Below are 24,491 nucleotides of genomic sequence, written 5' to 3' on the forward strand. Positions count from 1 at the left end.
ATCCATTCCTTGGTAATCATTGCTGTTGTAAGTATTGGCATGTCCATATCTGCTGCTGGAGGTGATCAGTGTGAGGGCTGGGACACCACCAGAGAAGAGGGAATTGTTGTGGAGCTCTTGTTTCAAACGTGCTCGTGCAGCACAGGAAGGGGTGTGTGAGAACACCGTGCAGAGCTCGCTGGAGAACTCTCTGTTCTCCCCTCAGTTCTACTTTACTGACTTTGGAGAAACCAGTTATTAAAAAGGAAGGTAGGGAATGTTCTTAAATGAGTCATGTTTGTTCTGTGACTGTCAGACTGCATCCACAGCTGGTTGAGTGGCTCCATTCAGCTGCTGAGCTCATTCCCATGCAGCACAGGACACAGGGAGCCTTTGCACAGCTGCAGGCAACATGCTGCACGTGTGCTCCTGACTTCAGAGGTGCTGATGGAGGGGTCAACAGGTACTTCATGTCCATGCAGTTTTCTGGTGCTTGCAATAGCACAGCACAGGCCCAAAACACACAAGAAACTCACAGCCTTTCATTTGAAGACCAAGGTGCATTCATATTTTATACTTGTTTTTAACCAAGAGTTGAAAGATTCTATTAATTACAAACAAGACATGATCAGTCAACTTGAGCAATGCCAAAACAGAGAATGTCAATGTGTAGGAAGCAGCTCTGAAAGCATCAGGATAATGCAAAGATGGCTTAGGCAAAGTGTGCAACTTTTGTAGCTAGACACAAATAATCTGTTTACTTTTTTCCACAGAGAAAGTGGGGAATTTAACAGTTGAGGAACTTACTTGAGAAGTAATAGCTATTGAAGACAAGCGGGAGAACAACATTTCGTTCAGCACCATGAAACAGAGAACAGGTGGGATGAAGCAGAGAGGAAGAACGAGACAATGACAAACCCACAAAAAAAATTCAGTTATGTTTGAAAACGCTTGAGAAATTGGAAGCCTTGGCTAAAGAACCTGATGTACAAGAGATGAAAAAGAGTTCTGAAAAACTATTAAAATGAATGCCACTTACAGCAGAATGGCTGACCCAAGGGGTGGACAATGCAGTTTAATCCCATTCAGACAAATTGTGACCAAATTTATTTTGCATTGAGATTGAGTCTGACCCTCTTAGCCTATGTTGGCATTATTTGTGAAATAAATTCACAGGAGCAGTGAGCAGTGACTGACAGAGCCCCTGCTGTCACAGTGCAGCGCTGCCTGCCCCTGTTTGACATTCCCAGGCTGGCACCATGGGGTGGTTGTGGCTCTGCCCTCTGGATACCTCCTGACACCAGCAGAATCACTTCAGGGAGCTGCAGCAGGCAGCTGGCTGCACTGCTGGACAGCTGAAACAAAAAAAAACATGGGGCTTTTTGTTCTTTGGGGTTTTCCCCTCCATTGAGGCAGTTTTAAAATCAAGACAACATTTCTGTTTAAATATTTACCTATTTATCTATGGGGACAGAAAGTTTAAAGACAGCCTGCTTGCTGGCATTGCAGATACATGGTGATGTGCCCACCCTTGTCAGGGTATTTTGAGGGGCAGAGATGGTTCTGCAGATCTCTACAGAAGGCTCCCAAAGATTGTAAGCTGCAAAGAGAAAACAATCAGGAACAGAAGCTGCTAGTTTGAGTGGATTGAATTTTGACTCCTCCCTCACGTCTGGGCCAAATAGGAGCAGACAGGTTTTATGCTGATGAGGTCCTTTTTAATATTTTTAATGATTATGTGCCTTTTGCTTCCTCTCTTTTCCAGGGTCACACCATGATGTGTTGTACAAGGCTGGAGAAGTGTTCAGCTGCACTTAACTGTGTATTAATGACCTACCCAAAGGCCATTTTTAATCAAGTTCAGACACAGGGATACCTTGTCTTAGTGGCATCAGAAGACACTTCAGTGCCCTACACGAGAGCTGATAAATCTCCATATGGGCAAGGGAAGGCCACAATGGGCACAGCACCACTTACACAGCCAGGCTTGGCTTTCTCACTCCATACAGTTCCAAATTCCAGGCTCAGCTGCAGGAGAGGTGGGCTGGCTCTGTCTGTCTGTGCTAAAGACAGGCCCTGAGGATACTTGTGCTTACAGCTATCCAAGGATGCCTTTTCTCCTTAACAAAGACTGGGTTTCTTCCATCTGGCTGCAACCCTAGGCATCCTGAAAAAACAGCATTTTCAACAGGCATTCAAAGAGAACAGAGATGCCTGAGTAATCAAGAAATGCCCAGCTAGTGAGTGCAGTAGGCAAGTTTTACTTTTGGTATAAAAAAACCTCTGGGTGAAGAAAATGTCAGGCAAGTTGTGAGAGTTTTGAGTCAAACAAAAGACTGAAATGAAACTGTTGGGTGATTTGATAGGCAGTGTCTCAGGTCACCTGGCTGTCATCTGGCTGGGCACTGCAGGGATCAATAGGATTTGTTTTGGTGATAAAGGCAGGAAAATTTGGATCAAATTTAATGTTGAGGCTATTGCTTACTATTGATTCAATAATGATAATTTTGTTGGTCCTAAACTATAGAGGTAAGAAAAAGAGATTAAAACACCCCATGGAGGCTGAAGGGTAAAGGCAGCTGTGAGAAATTCTATGGTGGTAGTAGGATATTTCAGGATTTTTCAATGCAGACACCACAACATCTGTTCCACCACGTACAGCATTTGGCAAACCTTTACTTGGGGCACAGAGCTGAGAACTGCAATGGTCAGAGGAGATGGAACTGGCAGATGTGCAGGGAGGGACTGTCAGGATGCTCAAGGAGGACACGGGCAGTCAAACTGAAGGAAAACAGCAAGAACTATACATTGTGCCCAGATAGGATGCAGAGCAATAAAAAGAGGTTTTGAGCCAGCTCAGATTGAGCTTTCTAGAGGACTGAAACATGCCAAGAGTGTGTGTGGTTATGAAATGATGATTGATAAGCAGGTAAAAGGATAGCAAAACTAATCCAGACACTTCCTGGTGATAACATGATTGAACTTTGCCACTGAAACTTGAAGGTGTCTTCAGAGTCAGACTTTAAAAGGAGAGTAAAAGTATTCTTTGCCAGGGCAATGTGTGCATTGTAATTACTGGTTTATCTTTCCAGATCCTCAATCACTATTAACCCCGGTGTTGCTTGGGGCTTGAAAGTTTCAGATGCTTCCTATCCAAAATTGAACTGACTTACTGCACAGTCTGGTCTGAGAGAAGCAATTCCTTCTTGCCTCCCTGGTTGTTTGACTCAGACTAGTGATAATTTTTGGTTTTCTCTCTTCTGTACCTTTCTTGGATCATTAGAGAGGAAGTTTAACAAAATCTGGATTGGTGTAGGGCTGTATGGTGCTGGCAACAGCCCTGATCTAGGCAGCTCTTATAGTGCACTGTCTGAATGGATTATTACAGATTATATCCCAGGAGCATGCACTGGATGTACTGGGGAGCCTTTCCAGCTCCTACTGTAACTGGATTCTGGAGCAGGTGTTTTCTAGGCTGAGCCAGGGAAGGTATAAATAGCTTGATGTTGTATTGTACATTTTCTAGTAAAAAGAACAACCTGCCAGTCATTAGGTAAATACTAGAAGTCAAATTATCCAACCCACTGACTGAATTCTACAGAGTAAATCTGCTTTATGGCCAACAGGATGTAGAAACACCAGGCCTTGCTTGCCTTTGTAAAGCAGTCAGCCAGCAGCTGGTAAAATTCTAATTACACTGTTCAGATGAGAAGGGAGAAGACAGGGGTGGTGTGGTATTTCCACAAGGGTCCCAGGATGAGGGAAGAGACGAGAAAGTTGACTCCATGTATCAGAAGGCTTGATTTATTATTATATGATAGATAATATATTAAAACTATACTAAAAGAATAGAGGAAAGGATTTCACTAGAAGGCTAAGCTAAGAATAGAATAAGAAAGAATAACAAAGTCTTGTCTCTGACCGAGACCGTCTGGCCAGGTGATCTGTGATTGGCCCTTAATTGGAAACAGCCAGATGAGACCAATCACAGATTGCCCCTGTTGCATTCCACAGCAGCAGATAAGAATTGTTTACAGTTTGTTCCTGAGGCCTCTCAGTTTCTCAGAAGGGGAAAAATCCTAAGGAAAGGATTTTTCATAAAACATGTCGGTGACATCTCACCCTTTTTATTTTAAATAAATTAAAAAGAAAAATGTTTGCAATTTCATCTGCTGGGCCAAGCAGAGGAAAGAACAAGCACCTGAGAGGCTTAGTGTTGCCAATCAAAATATCAATAAAATGCTGGTGTGGAACCATCAGGGAATTCTTCACCTGCAAAACACCAAATTCCATCACATCACCAAAACAATCTCAAGATAGAAAAAAATACAAAAACAATGCAAAGAAAGTTCATTGCTTCAAGTCCAAACAGCTGAGTTTCAGGAAAAAGTCCAAACTGAAGATGTTCCTCTTTGACATTGCTGAAAGTCCCTTTTTGTCCTGAAACAGGCTTGCAAAAATTTTTGAGCTGCTAGCTCTTTCAACTCTTTTTATTTAATTTTTTTTTTTTTTTTTTGACTGAAAGAGCGGCAGCAGAGAGGGGCCACTGAGGCCCTGCGGGGGCACAGGTCCTGACGGGGGAAGCAAAGCCCCCAAACCCAAGAGGCGCTGGCCGGGCGGAGGCCCTGGCCCAGGGAACCGAGCCAAACGGCCCAGACCCAGCCCGCGGAGCGGGCTCTGTGTTCTCTCAACCCGGCACACAGCTGCCGATACCTGGGCAGCACGAGTGACCGAACGTTTCATCCCCTCTGAACCGGTGCAGACCAGCAGCTGGGGAAGAGAAGCTTTCCCAGGGATCATCGCCCCAGATCTGGGGGTGCTTTTTCCCCAGAGCAAGTGAGCGATGCTCACTTTCCACTGTTTCTCCTGCCTCTGCAACGCAAATGCAAAAGGTGTTCCCTCTTTCTGCCCCTCGGTACCACCCCTACCCCCTGTGGGCTGGGGACTAGAGGCAGAAGGCACAGGAGCTACCTCCCCCCCACGGAGGGGCAGGCCAGAATCCCCTTCCCCTGTCCCAGCTCCCCCTGCAGGGGCAGCCTCGGGACAGCCCGAAAAGCTCGGGGGGGAATCCAGGCTGATCGCAGGGGCCGCGGTGGCTGCCGCAAGAGGCTGCAGGGCCACGGGCGGCTCCGATGATGGTTCCGCTTGGTGGCTCTCAACCTCAGCCTCCTCCACTGGCGTGGCAGCCGAAGGCGAGGCCGCCGCTGTCGGAGCCCTCACGGGCTCTGCTGGAGGGTCAGACACGGGAGGGACTGGCGCGGGCGGCGTGGGATCGACCTCCGCCGGCACCGCTGCGAACGCAATTGCCGGCTGCGATGCAGAAGGAAAAGGGACAGGGGCTGCAGGTCCCAACTCCGGGACGGGCTGCCGTCGATCATCGCTGCTGTCGAGTGTGTCGCCGAGCAACTCGGGCAAAGCCGCGGGAGGCGGTGCTTCTGCCACGGGAACGCCGACAAACTCTGCTGGAAGCGATGGGTCCGGTCCGGGCTGAAGCGGGGCCGCGGGAGGAGCCGCGGGGACTGGCACCTCCCACGGGGCGGGCTGGGGTGGGGCCTGTGGCTCCGGCTCGGGCAGCGGAGTCAACTCACCTCCCCCCCTGAGAGCAGCGAGGGGGGGCAAGTGGTTCCGTCGGAGCATGCTCCAAAGGCGCAGAAAAAAACTTTTCTTCTGCTGCGGGCAAAGCTTCGCCCCCCCACCACCATTCGGGGGGGCTGGGAAGCTGCAGGCTGTGGTTCTGCACAAATTCCACTCTTGCCAGCGCTAGCGAAAAACGGCCTCTTAAATACGCAATCTGCTCGAATGAATATTCTATCAATTTCAAAATTGAGAAGAGAGTTTTGAATGCTGAATAACAGTGAGGAGTTCCAAATCCGTCATGGTGCAAAGCATCCTCGAAAACCAATGCCATGCAGTCCCATATGTAGGAATCAAGGGAATACAACAGATCAGGGAAAAAGCCATAGTATTTTGTCCATCTGAAAAACTCATAGAAATGTCTCTTCACCATAGGAACTCTACATTGATGACCCCATTTTTGCCAGCTGTTAATAATTCTTTCATCTCCGAAAGAGAATGGAACCTCTGCCTCCGTAGGCACCCTCTGCCATATCCTAGCCCACCTTGCACGAAGGGCAGCATTTTCAGGAAGGGCAGTGTAAACAGTACCTTGTGACAGTGTCCTCTGGGCTTCAGCAGGCTGCTCTGTGCTGCGAAGACTTCCGGACATCTTGTCTCGGAGACTTTTCAAAAGGTTCTCTCTGTGGCCAGCCTTGGCTGTGAACTCTGTCCAATTTCAGGATCTTCGGTTCTTCAGCTCCTGGCTGGAAGCCACTTCTGTGGTCACTTGTGTAGGTGACCATCAATGCCAAACACTCGGGGTTTACCCAAATGTAGCAATGCTCCTCTGGGCTTACCAAATGAAGAATTCTTCTTCACTCAGGGTCCAATTGTGGTGATTTCTTCACTTGAGGCACCATCTGTCAGTTCTGTCCTCGGTGTTCACCTTCTGTGGTGATGTCCCTTTTTTCACTCAGGGTCACCATATGTGGTATTGTCCACAAGGGTCCCAGGATGAGGGAAGAGACGAGAAAGTTGACTCCATGTATCAGAAGGCTTGATTTATTATTATATGATATATAAGATATAAAAACTATACTAAAAGAATAGAGGAAAGGATTTCACTAGAAGGCTAAGCTAAGAATAGAATAAGAAAGAATAACAAAGTTTCTCTCAGACCAAGACCAGCCCGGACAGGTGATCTGTGATTGGCCCGTAATTGGAAACAGCCTGATGAGGCCAATCACAGATTCCCCCTGTTGCATTCCACAGCAGCAGATAAGAATTGTTTACAATTTGTTCCTGAGGCCTCTCAGTTTCTCAGGAGGGGAAAAATCCTAAGGAAAGGATTTTTCATAAAACATGTCGGTGACAGGGTGGTATTTCTGCAGAATAGTTCTAAAAACTGCTCCTTAAAAGTGTAATAGTTCAGTGCCAGGAAATTCCCCTAGGAAAATGTACTGGTTATGATTACCACAGCCTGGCAAGAGCTTTTGGTGATAGCTGCCCAATCACAGGCAGTGTTACAAGGTTTTGTTCCTCTAGATTAGAAACTCCTGGGAAAGCAAAAAAAGCTACCTTAGCTCTACAGCAGTTACCACTGTCTTGTCCTCTTCCTTATGGAACTTGAGCAGTTTACCAACTTTTCTTCTCAGATTGCAGTTTTGACTATTTTTAGTCATGTGAGACTTTTTTTTGAAAAAAATTAAAACTGTCAGGAACACTTAGAAGCACTTATTCATTCACTTACCTTCAGGTACTCCAGCTTGCAAAGCAAAGTGTGCAGGCAGGCACTTCAAGAATTGTTTTACCTTTGAACTGTCTTGTATTGACTTTCCAAAGCACGAGCGTGTCCCAAGAGCTCAGCACCCCACACCACTAAATAATCCCTAGGAAGCAGTTCTTCCTTCTGCTCCCTGAACTGCCCTCAATTATGCAAATCTATCTGGCCAGAATGAAAGTTAGATTTTTCATATAATCTTAATGATTATTCCATATCCCTCTAAACATCTCCATCATTTTAAACATAACTTCATTTTCACTTGGTTTTATCATCTGCTAGAATTCTATGTAAGCTCAAAAGTCAGAAATTGGGATTTTTTTCCAATAAAGCTGAGCTAATTACGCAACCTTGCTGTAAGAGAGCTGGTGGAGCATCAGCCCATTGTACTGCCTTAATAAGCCTCAGTTTGGCTTTGATCAGTTTCCTGTGTCCTTTAATATCGTGTTCACCAGTCAACATAATTCACTTTCTCTCTTCATCCTTATTTGCTGTTTCACAAAGACCAGAATGTGCAGGGTATGAAATCAGTGATTGCTTTGTCTCCTTTTAGATTCAAAAGTGTCCCCAGCTGATTGCCAGGTACACTGAGTTACCAAGAACAAACCTATAGTTTTGCTAATAAAGAACCTTAATTTAAAAAGGCATCTTGACATTACCTGGGATTAGGGTGGGGAGAGACAGTAACGTGCCATTTATGTGTTCTGAGATCATTTGCAACAAAATTAGAGAAGTTATTGACCAAGCCCCCCAATGCACTGAAGGTGTGGAGCTGCCTGGGAATCACTGTGATGCTTATGCAATTTACCATTTAGGTGTAGGTGCTAGGAGGGGGAGAAAAGCAGCTTCCAGCCCTTGTCCCTTCAAAAGCCTTAATTGCTCATTAGCAATAACCATGGCAACAGTTGCCATGCCCCATTAATCCATCTCACAAGTGGCCAGCACCAGCTGCTTCAAGTTAAGGCAGGAGAGGACCCTGCAAGAGCCTGTATTCCCCTCGCTGAAAATCCTTCTTTTTGCAACCAAAATCTGCCCAATGTGCACCAAACTGGTGAGCTATCAGTATTTCATAGCACTGAGTTCCCCAAGTTCGCCATGCCCTGTTAAAATGAAAACCCATCTTACCATTAAGAAAATTAAGAATATGGTCAAATGTACTAAATACATTTTCTCATCTCCTCCTATTCACCATTTGTTAATGTTTGCATATTTTTGTACAGGGTTCATTACTGTTTATACAACAGAAGAGCCTTTTTTTCCTTTTCTGCTACACTGAACTTGTAAAAACTCAGTGTGAATTAGAAAATCTTCATTTCTAGAAGTCCCTACTACTTAAAACAGAGATGGAATGAAAGCTGCAGCTGCTTAACTGTCCTTAAACTGTGTGTATTGGGAACAGAACGATACAAACTCGAAGTTCTTAAAACAAGATTTATTGGCACAAACATACATGTTACAAATGTCTACGATACTCTTGGAAAATATGTTCACCACCTCAAAAAAATCACTGTTCACAGAAAAGTACAGTAATATCAAACTTTGTAAGTCATCACAACCTCAGCATCAAAATACATGCATTTTATCATTTATAAATGAAATTCCACTGACCTCCAGGTAAAGCACTTTAAGAAATGTCCTGGTCTCCACAAGGTTATTTTTTCCTCTCCAGATAGTTCCAGTAAGGTGCAAATGGGTTGTTCTCTGTAGAGGCACAAATCACAGCTCCTTGCTCAGTACAGCTGAGTCTATGAGGTGAGAGATGCTGATCTCAGCACAGACTTTCAGGCCCTTTCTGAGTGTGTTACCACAGAGCTTAACACCACTGTGGGGCCTGTAAAAGAATGCAACTAGAGATTTGGTCTGGAGTTTGGGCTTTTAAAAGGGCAACTGAAAACTTATTACTGATTGTTCCCATGACAGGAAGTAAAGCTTGAAGAATCACAAGGAAAGAGGTAGAAGAAAGGTTTTTATTTTGCACTGCCATTCCATCAGCATTTGAAACAGCTGTGGCATTGCCAAGGATCCTTGTGAGGAGAAAGGGTAACCTCAGTAAATCCTCTTCTTTCTTTGGTGCCAGTCTAGTAACTCAGCAGCCACTCAAGATTTTGTCACTGACCTCAGACAATACAGAACAAGATTTCAGCAGATGTCCTGACTCTGATTCTGTGCCTGTTCCAGTTTCAGTGCCAGAGAAAGGCTTCACACACACACACAAGAGAGAGGATGCTCTGATGTTCTCAGCATGATCACATCTGCCTCAGTCCAGTGGCAACAAGAAAGAAAGGAAATTTCTGGGTGTCAGTGGAAGTTCGTTGAAAAAAGAGGGGTTGCACTTAATTCCACTAGATCTGAATTTGATTCTAATCAGATCAGTGCACAACAGAACAAAAAGGCAAAGCCATAAACCACAAACACTCACAAGGGTGTTTCCTGCACCTTTGTCAGCCTCGGTGGGGCACTGAACACAGCCAATGACAGCGTGTGCTGTGGGGCCTTGGGGATGGAGAAACCTCACTGAGACACAGCCCCTGCAACCTGCCCCAGCCCCAAGGACAGCCCTGCCTCGGGCAGGACACGGGACCACAACCCCAGCAATCCTCTTCTCCCACATTCTTTATCATTCAGAGGAGAGGATTTTCCTCTTCTGATTTGGAACACGGCACAGACTCCACCCCAGGCCTGGATTTAGCAAGGGCAAAGGAGGGGTTTTGCTGTGTTAAACAGAAAACAGAAACTCACTGTATGCTTGGGCACATGCTGAAGTCCCTTCCAGGCCTGGCCATGCCTCGCTCCTCACTCCAGGCAGGCGAGTGTGAGACACTGCAGTGCTGAACTGATTACACAAACCCCTCCAGAGACTGCTCTTCTGTGTTAACACTCAAGCACAAGTCATTAAGGAAAATACTAATTAGCTGGCTATGAACTCATTTCCTGCTATGAACATAACAAGTTTATAATAAGAGTTCATATATTGCCACTTAGAGGACTTTTTATGCTGCAAAGCAAACTAAAGGTTGCTCTCAATAGACAGTGGCTGTTTCATCTCTTTCCTACTTGGAAGGAGAACTCTCACCCAAATGGCAAATGCCTGGCTGCATATGTAAGCACTTCCTTTGGAAAGGGGAAGGAAAAAAGAACAGGACTTGTCAAATCAAACTTTAACCTCCACACACTTGGTGCATCCCCCTCAGAATGTATTTTTGCAACAGACAAAGCAAGTTTTAAGTCCTGCTCTTGAGTAGGAGGTGCTAATTTCTAATCTTGCAGTGATGCTGATAAACCTCATAAGATCTTAGTAAAAGACTGAGTAATATCTTACCACATTTGTGTTTGGGGGAGGGAGGATGTTTCATTTACAAAAATAAGGATGTTTTTCATGACAAGTAGTGAGCTATCTGTAACATTTTATTGTGCAGACCTGTGAGTGTGTCATAGCATTATTGGCATTTTGTTGTCTGGGGAAAAAGTAGATGGAATATAAGTTAGCTTTTCCGATGAGAAAAAAACTATTCTTTCATCAATAGTTAAGCTTTGGAAACTAATTATTTGACAATTTCTATAGCTGCTAATTGCTTAAATAATATGTAAATAAGTAATGGTTAAACTTTATACCCATAGTCTTTACCATACATTTCTATTTTTATTCAGAATACTTTTTCCCTTTGGGTTTCATGAGAGGCTGAACTTGCATTATTTAGCAGTTTGCAAGTGGCATGGTAGTCACTCCCTCCAAACACTCAATTTTCAGTTCCAGCCAAGACTACTTTCATTAATAAAGAAATTTTAGCAAACTTTCAGATCAATATTATAAATATTAATAGCTAAACTCCTGAAAAATTATGCATTGTGCATATATTAATTTTTAGGTCCATTATATGCACTATCTCAATCCTTGATCTCACAAAGAAAATAACTGCAGCTGCCATAATTTAGTTTTACTTTAAACAAACCTGCAATCTATCAGGGGTAGAAACTGATTTAATTCTTATAAACTTTTCCTCACAAAAAGCTCAGACCACCACCATGTGTTCACATATATATGACAGGAAGGTAAGGGACTCAACAAAGGGATTTTTTACCCTCACCTTAGACCATTTACAGGTGGACAAGCACAGGTACTGGAGTGGATTGAGAGTAACCAAAATAATTGTGCTGTGCCAAAAATATTCCATTGCTGAGCCCAAACCGCTCTAGGACAAAGTGGACATTCAGGCTGCATCTTTACTGCCCCAGGCACTCTGAATTCCCAATTTGACTGAAATCCTTGAGCACTGCTGCAGCCTCAGCAGCCCCATGTCTGGGGCTGAAACACCCCAAAAGGTTCTCTCTGCAAGGAGTGCTGCACCATCCTTCCTGCACTGCCCAGGAAAAACACTACCATCTGTCACAGTTCATTGTAAGAACTTGAATTTAACAGACAAGCACTGCCTAACTTTAATATAAACAGGCTTCTCTTAGGTAGAGCCACTTACAAAAAGGATTTTACTGAATGGTAGTGATATTTCATTGCACCATTTCCCAATTTATCATATTGTGACTGCCACAATATCCTTATTTACTGTTTCCTCTCTTTCCAACAAAATGAATGAAATTACTGTTACAAGAATTGTTAAACAAATTGAATTAAACTTCCAGTGTTACAATTTAAGATAGTGTAGCAAAAATGCTGTTGTTCAGCCTTTTGTATCCCCTAATTTTTGGAGGAAATGGAGGCCCAGAAGCCAGCCCAGGTGTGGCTGAGCAGAGGGGAGGTTTGAGGAGAGCTGGGTGTCGTGGGAGGAGGTTCTGCTTCAGCCAAGGCCACCTGAGCTCTGGCTGAGGGCAACAGTGACAGCGTGGCACAAGGCAGGGAGTCAACCCAGAGGGCAGAACAGCCCCAAAATTCTGTGCTCCAAATACACTCCAAAACCACAACAGCTTTCTGAGAGGCTTGAAGAATAATGGATAAGCCAGACACTGTGAGAAGAGCTAAAGAATGGAGAAGGGTTTTTTCATAATTGTCTTTGTTGCTCTCCATGATATTTTCTCTTTGAGAAGAAGTGCTTTGCCCTTTTAAACTCCTAGTACATGGCTTGGGTTGAATAGAGTGTTATGTGCAAGCCACGAGGCCGTGTTCATGTTTTGAAGAGGTGCAGGGTCTGGTTTTTGCTTTGGAGAGTTAGCAGATGTGATACACTCATGACAGAATGGGGTTACTGCAGGAGTGACTCATTGTTGAATAATCAAGTGTTTACTCCACCAAAACTGCATGTAACCAGACTGCCACAGTTTTCCTGCTTTATTCTAAGATGTAGCTCTTAAATGTCAGTGCACCAGGAAGGAAGGTAAACTCCTTGGGTGGCTCAGATCTCTTTTTATGCATGTGTTTAAAGGCAGAGAGTCTTAGGGTTCTCAATGGAGAATAAAAACTACTGAGCACATCAATTGAGACACACATTAATCAGCTGAGGAAGGGAAATTAACTGGAGAGGAAAACAAAATCCTTTCCTGAAGTATTTCTGAAGTAGACCAGATGGAGGAAGAACAACTGGTGTGAGATTCTGGTTTGGTTGTTTCACACATCCCAATCTAGTATCCCTCCTGACAATAATGTAACAGTTTGAGAAATCTTCAGCCAATAATTTCTCTTTTTTTTCAAACTACTCTCTTCAGTCTTTTGATTTTTCTTTTAAAGAAGCTATTTTGAGGGTGCTTGTGCTTTCTCTGGCTCAAATGTATCTTGGCTAGCAACAGGAACCTAAATCAGATGAGGAAGAACTGGCTGGAGGAGCATCTCAGTCTTCTGACGAGACAGAGGGCCCAAAGGTTATGATCTGTTACAGGTCTAAAGTTTAGGTCAGGATGCAAACCCAGATCAAAGAGACTTTGAGGCCTTTCTCTAATACTCACTGTGTACTTTGGGAGGGAGCCCAGTGCCTTATATGGCTGCTGGTTCAGCCCCTTCCCTGTTTAAAGGGCAGGAGGAGCAGGGCTGGCAGGTAAATCCTGGATCCAGTGCTCCCTAGGTTATTTGTGGAGGTCTTCCACCAACATGCAGTCAAGGTGCTCTCTTCAAAAAAATAACAGATCATGCATATTCCCTCTGTGTGGATAATCTCCCATGGAATAGAGAAAATTCCCTCTGTGAAAGCATGGAAGTGCTGAGATGGAGCTTCTGCAAGTTCCTCAAATTTGAGTCTCCCATGGTCCATGCCCTTCTGGCAAACAGACATCACCATCTTGCAGGTATGCACTAATACCAATGTCAAGTCAAGAACTTGGTCTTGAGAGCTAAAATCCATTGCATTCAGACAGGAAGTAGTGCAGCTGCTCATAAAATAAAGTTAGGTGAAGCCTTGTCACGGGAGCAGTGACAGAAACAGCAGAGTTTTAAAAGATCTTGCTACTCAAACAAAAGCATAGCAGACTGAGGCTGAAATTCTAATGAATTCCTTGCACAGTCAATAATGTCCTGATCTTCCATCACTGGTTAAGTCTCTTATTGCAGATCACTATATTAAAAGAAAAAAAGCCAAATATTTTACTTGCCTGAATTGTTCCTGGGGTAACATCATGCAGGTTCCAACTGAACGAAAGTGCCAGCTTTAGAAGTCCAACTGACTACATTTCTAAATCACCCCTGATCTTACAGACCCTAGGTTACATTCAGAATCTTTATCAGTTTCTCCCATCCTCCTTCTAATAGTATTGGATTAGTTGACTCTGTTGGGTTGACTGTGCTGTTATGTAATGCTGTCAAGTGAAAATCAGGTCAAGCACCTCGTTAGGGCTTCCACACTAAGTTTTCCTGCCAAGTTCTGTGCACCACTGGCTTTGGGATTAAAGCCACACCTGTGTTTTGGGTTTAAAGCCACATCTGTGTCACTGCAAGATGAGTTAATTTGAAAGAGTAACAGCCAAGCAGGACCTGTTGGTAGTGGGTGCAAGCAACACTTGTTCAAGCTCAGAGGCTGATGTAGGATCATTGACAAGATCACTGGGAAGCCAAGCAGCAGCCATGGTACAGGCACTGACAGCTGTTAACCCCTTCCTTTCAGCTGTGCTGTGTGGGAAGGGCATCTCCTGCTGTACAGCTGTGCTCCAGAGAGCAGAGGAGCTTCTGGAAAGGATGGAATATGCAGATCCCAAACAGTGTCTGATTCTGGATAAAGCTATCAAAAGCATTGCTTCCAGCCAGAGGAGGCCTCAGTTTGGTCCCCAAGGTTGCAGTCAGAAAGCCACGGCCCTGCAGCCCCCTGGGGGTGTGCCAGGGGTCACTAAAGGAAGCCCTTTTGTGACCCTTTGTTTCACCAGCCCAGGGGAACAGCCCAGGCAGTGCCAGTGGCACAGAGCAGGAGCTGCAATTCCAGTTGGGGGTGACTGAACAAGAATGACTTAACCATTTCATGGGAAATTCACAGGCAGGCAGTTGTAACTGCACAGACATTTCAGACATAGAGTGGAAGGCAATCAATCCTGGCTCCACCACAAATGAGAGCTCCAGCTGTGCTTCTATAGATTGTGCTCTGCACCAGCCTGCACGGATGGGAGACATGCTGTAGCACAACCTATGACCCTGAACAGTCCTCCATTACCATGGTCTCCTTGCTGAAGGTTTAATCCTCTGCAGGGGCAGATGAGCTCTGTGCATAGGGCAAGACACATTTGTTCATGCTCCCTGGGCAGAATTAGAAAGATTACGTGGCTTATCTCACCAATTACACCAACCACCACAGCACAACCAGTAGCAAACACTGAGCATTCAAGAGCCAATGACTTTGAAAAGTTAAACACATTAATTAACCATACTTCATCACCACACAGGAGGAAATAGTCAGGAGGAGACATTCTACAACCCACTAGAAGGTAGGTTTCTTAGCTCTTCCTTGCAAATTCTCACTCATATTTAGCTGTCATCCCCATTAGTTACAATTTTGAGAGAGAATAGGTCCACATTCCACAAAGGGCAGTTTCTATTCTCTACTCTCAGCTAAAGGTAAGATTTGATTTTGATTATTAACTCACTTGAACTACATTAGCTGGGAGAATGTGAGCTTTGCATCCTTGTAGCACTTCCACTGCAGTTTCATGTGGGAGCTTTGTGTGTTGGCAGCTAGAGGAATCAAACTCTTTAATGTGTATTTGCACTCCTATCAGCTGAGTATCAGTTCAGCCTCCCAGAGGAGAAGGAACATCTGTATTAAGGCTCAGTATCAGCATTTCACCTTCCTGATTGCACCACCTCCAGCAAAAGCTGTGCCCATCTCAGGAGTGTTCAGCAGAGAAGCCCAGTGAGGACACCACGCTCAGCATGGCTGTGGGTGGCAGGGTCCCACTCTCAGCAGTTCATTCCTTCAGATCACATATCCAGTTACCTTAGCAGTCAAAAAAGGCTCCTGAAGTTGGATGGCTCATTCCTCTCCCAGTGAAAGCTCATTTATACACAATTGTGTCACCTCACAGAGTCAGGTCTTTCATCCCTGCTGTGTTTTTGTCCAGCCCAGGAGGATTTCTGAATTGTTTGTGTTCTCACCCAGTGAAGGACTGACTGATCAGGGCATACCAGGGAGTCCAGTATCACATTAGTAACTTTGAATATCCAGCTTCATTAAGACTGGGGCCACTTTTGACTTAATGATATGAAGTAGTACACGTGACTATAAAGTGATAAATATTTAGGGGAAAATGCAACTGGAACATTTAATTTGATCATTACTTATTCTCTCTGCAAAATTCTACTTCAGCACAATTTATATATATATTCACAGCAACAAACTGGTCAGGCTCTCAATTTTTTTTTACTCTAAAACCATGTCAAGAGAAATACTCCTCAGTGGGAATATTTACACTACTATTATCACTGTTTCTATTCCCTAATTAAATTGCAGACAAAAAAACCCAACCCATCAATTTTTTGTTTAAGTTCTATGAATTCTTTTTAGAAATTCTAAAGGGGTTATCCTAAAAAGACCCTTTTCTGCATTTCCTGGCTCACAATTTGATTAATTCATTTTTAGTTTGGTTGAGGATGATTAAACTATTCACTGTCTTAAAAAGAAAAGCAAGAAATTCACCAAAGCATAAAGAACTTTCTCTCAAGCCACAATATATAATTTCTTTTAATTACATCAAATGTTAGTTTAAATTAATTGAGTATAATAGGTATGTCAGCTGAGCACTTTACAAAGATGACACTATGGTCTATGAACTAGCCACATGCACAAATTAAAACATATCTTTTTAAAGCCTATTAACACCCCTACTTTAAACAGTTTTTCTGTTCCTTCCTCTTCTCCAGGAAAGCTTTGCTAGGCACCCCTCCCTTCCTCAGCCTCTCCCCACTGTTCCCCCTGCCTTCTTCCTGATTTTTGGACCATCCTGGCCATGGGGACTATTTCTGCAAACTGCTGCAGAGGCAGCTGCCTCCCCAGAGCTGGGCAGCCCCAGACATCACCAGCGCTGCTCCTGGGCTCCAGGTCAGGGCCTGATTATTGGGGATTGGCATCCAAGAGATGTCCCATGGAACCTGACAAACAGGGCCTTGAGTCTTCAGCAAGAGACTGTACCTGAGTCATTTGTGATGCTGGCATCACCACTTCTGCATTTCACTTGTTTTTTCAGGACTGTGCTAGCTAATGCTTTTTGGCTGTCTCACAGGTTTTTTTCCTTTCTGGCTTTCATATTGAGGCCATCTTGGTTGTTCAGAACACCAAGAGGTGTTGTCCATGAGGAAAAAGATTAAATCCATAAAAGATGATAAACCAGTCTTTATTTATTTTCTGCATACAATGTTTTTAGACTTGGATTCTACATCTAACCTCAAAGAAATCTGTGTTTGGTTGGCTAAACTGAAATATGGTATCTTACATGAATACTTAGAGGTACCACTCTCTTCAATGGGAGTAACAGACACATCTGACAATGGATGCTGCCATCCAACTTTAGGAGCTCAGATTGAAAATTTTGGTCCTAATGTTTGCTGCAACCTTAGATTTGGGTCCAATCCACCTGGCAGTGTCCCTTTAAACAGAAGCTTCCCCACAGGTGCATTCTCTGATTCTGAGATGGTTTAGGATGCTTTTCATATACTACAGTTTCTGAAGGTCAGTGCGTACACATCTTAAGACACAGTGATTAGACAGTGTATGGAACTACTTGGCAGTATTTAGCTGGTACAGTTTCTTGTGGAAACAACAGAATTCCAAAATACACCACACTGAATGCTTATGGGTTATTACAAGCAAAAATCCCAAGACAGCGGGAATTAAAAAGCGGAGTTCAACAAAGGAACACTGATATCGTCGGTTGATATGAACAAAGGTGTGCCAAGTCTTCCTTCTCTGCTTTTTCAAGTGGAGAAATAAACTGGGAAATGAAGCAGAAGGAAAGAAAGATTAAAAAAAAAGACAAAACCCAGGAGTTATTACAGAGTCACAGTTGTGCTTTGTCTCACAGCAGTGTGTGGTGTCAGAGGACTGCAAACATCCTCAGCACACCCCAGCTGAGGAGCGTGGTGTGTGGCACACAGTAATCCTCCCCAGCAGACACAGGGATGCTCCTCCTTTGCTCGAGGGAATCTGGGGGGGAAACTGGAATAGAAAGCAGGGGAGACTGTGGCTCAGAAGGCAGAAAGGGCAAGGACTGGCAGTGATGTTAGCTGCTGTCCCCAGCCCCAGCAAAGCTGTGTGTGGTACTGCATCCTCCTGCAGGCAGCACCCCTGGCTGCAGGGAGGAATGGCTCTGTTTGTACCCACAGCCATCCCCTTGTTCCCACTCAAATCAGACTGGAAAAGCCATGCAGGCCTTGTCTAACAGCACCTGGATGCTTGATGTCTATGGCATTTAAACATGCACTTGAGAGTTACTGTAAATAAACACAGCATTGAGTTAAATACACAAGGTCCTTCCTGAAGCTGCAACCTTTAGCTGTAACTTATTACAGGGGGATCAGATAGACTGAGAAAATAATCTGAACAGGTACACTCAAATCTCACTGACCTGGTACTAGATCTCAGTGTGGTGAGCCACAGCCTGGGTTGAACACTGTGACACTCAAGTTTGTCATTAAATACCCTACACTCAACCTAACCCATGTCAAACCTGCACTGGCTTTTTAAATTTAGCAGAACAGCATTCAGCATTTTAAACCAGGATTGAAACAATGTTCTTACTTATATATGTTTCAGCCTAAACTTCCACGGAGGTTAATAGGAGCTATCTTGACCACTTTTTACTATCTTAAAGCTCACATAATGGTCAATGAGGAATACATACCCAGCAATTAGTTCAATGGCTGCACATCTTCTTTTGTCTGGCTGCTGCACAAGGGCTGGTCTTTCTCTTGAGTACCCAGTTAATATAGTTAATTAATATCTAACCATCTCCCATTCTTGCTGTATCAGTGTTACAAAACCCTGGAATTATTCTGGGTCACTCTGGTGCCAGCATTCATAAGGCTAATAAACTGTCACATGTATCTCATTCCTTTTAGTCATATTTACAGGTGATCCTGCAAGCTTTCTTTACAGAAGCAACAGAGGAAAATGGAAACATGCTGAGTATCAGGCATGTAACCTGAGAGCTGGGAATTAACTCACATCCACAGTATGGCCTTCTGGTGAATCTCTTCTGGGTTACCACCTGCATTGTGTATCTGAAGAAATCTCCCTTTTAGGAGTTAATGCCACATTACAGTTATGTCACCTAACAGCTGTTGCTAACACAGGGTTACATAAATGAAATGTTCAGTTCCTGTCATTACAAGGTCCCTGAGTCCCAACCAGCATGACTGCCATTATTCATTCATAGCTACCTTCCCTACAACAGCTGCGTGGAACGAGATGATCTTTTGAGAAAAGAAGTCAGTGAGACTTTGGGCCACCTTTTAACAACATTTGGGCACTTGAGGTGCAAAAGGATCTTCAGAAACACTGACATCTCAAATTCTAGCTGATATGGCAGAAACCAGGCACCTACACACTTTCAAAAAATTCATCAGATGCCTGTTTGCCTGTGTGCCTTCACCCTCTTTTTATAGGCATGAGGTATTTCAAGAATTACTGTTCTTAGTAGAAAACACTGGGACTGTGGCAGTCATCATCATCATACTGAAAGGAAGATCTCTGAGACTGCATAAAAATTAGTTAAAACATAAAAAGGGAGAGCTTTTAATCCTAGGGAAAGTTATGTAACATGCTAATGTTAAAAACATTAAATGTCAACAAATTCTGCCAATATGTGTCCAGTGAGTTTGCAGTAATTCTCACTATAAAAGCATAACACTAGAAGGGGAAACTTCACAAATTAATCACTTTAAATATTTCATATGCATATTTTTGTTGCTTTGTTTTTTAATGTATCAGCCATTCTTAAGTCACAAGCTATTGAGATCATAAATAAAGAGAAAATGAATTACTCACTTATAATTATAATGAGAATGACTGCACATACTACACCAAGGATGATCATCATCTATAAAAAGAAAAAGAGAAAGTCAGGTTTTCACATGAAAGACATTAACCCCTCAATTTCTTTGCTTTTACTTAGTGACTTGATTCTCATACTTTCAACTCTGTAAAGACTTACTGCAGCAGACTTGCTAAGGCCCCAAATTTATTGCCGGGTTTAAAATCAGCAATGGATAGAGCCTCTTGTCAGAGCTGGCCAGTTTGTCAGCTAAAGATGCAGTGACTAACCTCAACCATTCCCAGCAGCAAAGAAAAGCTCAGTTTCCAAAGTAAAACAGCTCCAGTGGCTGGGTTCACATGTGGCCAGGTACCACTTGACACCAGAGTCACCTCATCCCTTTCCCCAGGCTCCTGAAGGCAGTGAGGAGGCAGCTGGGGCCATCCAAAGCCCAGCAGCTGTTTGTGCTGCTGCTGCTGCTGAGACAGAAGCCCATGCTGGCCAGGAGAGCAGCCAGCAGGCTCTCCTGGAAGCAGCTGGGTGCAGAGCAGGAGCAGAGGCAGCTATGCACAGCCCAGAGCCCCTGAGACCCCCTGGAAGCTGATGAGCCCTGCAGGGAGGCTGCAGCCCAGTGGCCATTTTTACCCCAGTGAGCAGAAAGACTGAAAACCAACAAATATGGGCATGCCAAATCAAAGCCTTCATTCCTCCTAACACGAGGACAGGGCCAGCCACTCGCTCGCAGGAGATTCTTTTTTAATTTCTTCCCTCTCTTTGCAGAGTTTGGGAGCCAGAGGAAGGACAAGAGGATTGTTTGTCAGGAGAAAGCAGGAAGGGATGAGGAGGAAAGGAGAAAAAGGGCAGGTTTGAAGGTCTAGGGTAGTGCAGGTCACTGTGGTGACTGCAGTCTCATGGGTGAACCTAATTCAAAATCTGTGCTTGTAGCTCCCAAAAGCCCTGCTTCCTGCACTTCTGCACTTATCAGTTGGGCAACAGCTAAAAGAAGCCCAGAGGACCTGCTCTGCTAAATTTCTAATGTAGATCCTTTTATTTCTGGAGTGTTTTTACATGTAGTTTACCCCAAATATTTTGCCTTGCTCCACATTTCATAGCACTGTGGATTGAAGAGACAAAGCAGACAGTGGCTAGTGAGGGACACATGTGGGATTCTTCCCTGGGAACAGCTGGTTTTATTTGGGTGGACATAAGTGGTCAGCAGGAAAGCTGGTGTTGAGAGATGGAAATCAAGCTGAACTTTTGGGAAGTTGGTGTTGAGAGATGGAAATCAAGCTGAACTTTTGGGAAGTTGGTGTTGAGAGATGAAAATCAAGCTGAACTTTTGGGAAGTTGGTGTTGAGAGATGGAAATCAAGCTGAACTTTTGGGAATTTGGTGTTGAGAAATGGAAATCTAGCTGAACTTTTGGCACAGTGTTTGTGGTGCATGAGTAGGAGAAGCAAAGACATGAATCTTAGAAGAGTTAGAGAAGAAAAAGTTTCTGGGTCCAAAATCCACAAATATTGGAGGAGGTCTGAAAAAGCAAAGGAGAGTGAGGCTCTCTCTGCTCTTGGGGAAGGATTAGACTTTGGAGACAGCAGAGAAGGCAGCTAGTTGATCAAAGTCCTGCTCTAGCCTAACCAGCCCCTCTTCATAAGAGACTGTCATTTTCTCCTTCTCACAGCAGTGTGCAGAATCCAGTTTTGGGTATTTTTTATGGTTAACCATCCTGAAGAAAAATCAAATCAATGATCCCCACAAGGTTTTCTCCCACTGCTGGAATTCACTGCACCTGATCAGGTTTTCTGGTTCCCACAGAGAACGGACACAAATTGACATGGAATGCTTTCCCATCCCTATTTGAAGGCACTGGGGAAGCATCAGACATTGTATCTACATTTCATATACTGCAGAAATTATGGGTTCTGGTAAAGTTCAAAGTTGCTTGACTTCTGGAGCCTCGAGGTCAAGGCACCTCCTTCTCACCTTGACGAGAAGAGATGACTCAGAGGTGCCATCCTGCAGGCAAAGTCCCACTAAATGCAAGTGAAAGCAATTCCTGCCATGAAGTGGTTCCAAACAAGGGGCTATATTCCTTACCTTGCAATTTTTCCACCAGTATTTCCTCTTCAGCTTGGCTGCACTGGTCTCAAACTGTGAGGCACCCGCTTGCAATGCATCTGCCCGGTTGTCGAGCTCCGACAGCTTCTGGTCCCTTTCCAGCACCTTGTCCACGTTCATCCTCATGATGTCCACCACCTGTGAAGGCACAGACACACCTGAGACCCCTCCCACAGCAAAGCTGAGGAGCACTCATCTGGTCACACCCTGCAGTGTCACACCTTACCCTAAACCCAGCTGTGGGAAATGGAAAAACAGAAACTTCCACAGACACAGGAGGGCTTGATCTGCAGCCTTGGGAGAAGCTTGGATTGATGTAAAAATACAATGCACAGACATGAAGCAGGAAAATCATCAATTTATGTTTCTATAGTTGTAAGTAAGAGTATGCCTTAAGTGAGAAACTGCATTGATGAGATGGTGAAGGGTTATAATGGAGGGGTATAGTTGTGTAGAGTAGCCAAGAGTTTAGAGGTTATAGTAGAAGCATTTGTGTGCAAGTGACTCAGAAGCCCATTGGGTAAAAGTAACCAGAGTGCAGCAGGAGCAAGGGTGATAGGTTAGAAAAGCAAAATAAACCCTGTGGCAACTGTCCATTGGATCAGAAAGTTCTGTATTGCCTTGTAATGAAGAACTTGTGACTACTTTGAGCTATGGCTGACTGCTTGCTCCTCTAAAATCTCACATCCTCTGAGACTGATGTTTATCTGAGCAATAAATTGTTCTCAGCCCCAAAATAGTCCCATCCCTTCATTAAAAGCAGTGGCAATGATGCCCAGCCTTTTGCCATAGGTGTGTGATGGCATTCCCTGGGCACTGCCTCAAAACCCCAGTCTGTGGAAGCACCCTCAGTGAGCTACACTGTGCCAGATGTCTTTAAAGGAGAAAATGAAGAGACCACATGAAACACCACAGTTAGTTTGATTAAAGCTTTTGACTTCTTTTTATACAGACACAAAGACCTGATGAAGATCTCTACAGCACAGTTTGACTGACATCACTAAGGAACAAGCCATTGTTTTCCTTGTGTGTTTGATACCTTCCTTACCTGAAGTAGAGAAAGCAGACAGACAAAGGCCACTCTAAAGGGAACTGTGTGCACTTCCTTACCAAAGCATTTCCTCATTCTGCAGATCTTTGGGGCAAGATGACTTCTCAGCCAGGATCTGAAGTCCTGCTTGGAAGCGGAGGAGGAGAACATTTCACCTGAGCAAATTCAGCCCAAAGAGCAGCAGAGAGCTCAGGCTCATTGCACAGCCAGGATACAACAGGCAAGGGCTGCTCATGCATGGATTTCATACATTGGCTAAGGTGAAATCCTCTTCTAGCAAGGCAATAACTAGATGGGAATCCTGCAGAAGGTCACCACTAATGCAAATGTCAGACTGTCACAATCTCTGCAAAGCTGTGTCCACTTTTTCTAGCAGTGAGTGATGCTGATGGTCTGTTAATTCTCACACTCTGTAATAAGGAATTCCATGTCATACATATTTAATAAAATTTAACTATTACCTGCAAAAATCCAGAATTATTTAAAGGATACATTATTCAAATACAGCAAGAGGAAATTGATAGTGAAGGAACCTTTAACAGGACTGGCAGAAGGTCTCAAAAGGTTTGTTTCACTTGTCTACCAAACCTAAACCAAAATTAAATACTTTTGGTTAATCCAAATTTTCTTACTTGCTTTTCCAAACCAAAACTTTCCAAGCACTTGACTTCATTTAAAACAATGCTAATTTTTTTAAATTATTGATTTCTCGGCTAGTAATTAGTTGAATTTTATCTTGCTACAATGATTTGTAGTGAAAATTATAAACTATTTGAAAAAGCTGATTCAAAATACTATTTCCTACCCATTCTCTTCATTTTTGGGGGGGTTCAGTTGGGCTTTTTTGTTTGTGTTTGTTTTGTATGCTTGGTTTTTTGGGGTTTTTGTTTTGTTTTGGTTGGTTGGGTTTTTTGTTTTTGGGTTGCTTTGTTTTGGTTTTTTAGGTTTTGTTTTGGTGTGTTGGTTTGTTGGTTTTTTTTTTTTTTAGTTTTGCTGGGGGTTTGGGGGTTTTTTGTTTGTTTGTTTTGGTGCCTTTCCCTTTCCTTTCCTTTCCTTTTTCCTTTCCTTTCCTTTTTCCTTTCCTTTTTCCTTTCCTTTCCTTTCCTTTCCCCAGAACTACTTATTGAATTTAACCTGGCTGCAGTGAACACTTGCCCAGGTGAGATTTCATTTTTGCCGAATAGATAAATGTTTGTCTGGGCCTTAGAAAATAAGCTCTTCGATGTCTAGAGGAGTGAGGGGGGGGGAAACTCCAAGAGAGGAACAGCTGGACCCTCCCGGGCATGGAGCAGCATCATAAATACCGGGAAACCCCAAGAGAGGAGCAGCTGGACCCTCCGGGCATGGAGCAGCATCATAAATACCGGGAAACCCCAAGAGAGGAGCAGCTGGACCCTCCCGGGCATGGTGCAGCACCAACAAGAGCGGCGATTCCGGAGCTCCCGCGCTGCCCGGGCTCTGCCGCCACCTGCGGGCGGCACGGAGAGAAGGGAGCCGGGACAAAGGCACAGCTGAGGGATAAGAGGGGTCGTGGAAAACGCCAATCACTTGCTTTTAAAATTTTAAAAGTTTAATAGTGATAAAATGGTTATTAAAATAGTAATACAAATAGAGTAATAAAAAT

The 24,491-nt window shown here is 43.9% G+C and overlaps 1 protein-coding gene across 2 annotated transcripts in view; it reads right to left on the reverse strand.

Annotated features, from left to right (window-relative positions):
* Nucleotides 1-8,731: 8,731 nt before the first annotated feature.
* The window catches only part of LOC103824206 (vesicle-associated membrane protein 2), a 57,020-nt gene continuing 41,260 nt past the window's right edge, over nt 8,732-24,491 (reverse strand). For both annotated transcript variants that reach the window (XM_018924526.3, XM_018924525.3), the window contains exons 3-5: nt 21,796-21,954; nt 19,714-19,765; nt 8,732-17,659 (exon numbers count right to left, since the gene is read on the reverse strand). In XM_018924526.3, coding sequence (XP_018780071.2) covers nt 17,643-17,659; nt 19,714-19,765; nt 21,796-21,954 — 228 coding nt within the window. In that variant the 3' untranslated portion in view covers nt 8,732-17,642. The remainder of the gene's footprint in view (nt 17,660-19,713; nt 19,766-21,795; nt 21,955-24,491) is intronic.

The sequence above is a fragment of the Serinus canaria genome, chromosome 9 (assembly GCF_022539315.1).
Source record: "Serinus canaria isolate serCan28SL12 chromosome 9, serCan2020, whole genome shotgun sequence".
Lineage (NCBI taxonomy): Eukaryota > Metazoa > Chordata > Aves > Passeriformes > Fringillidae > Serinus > Serinus canaria.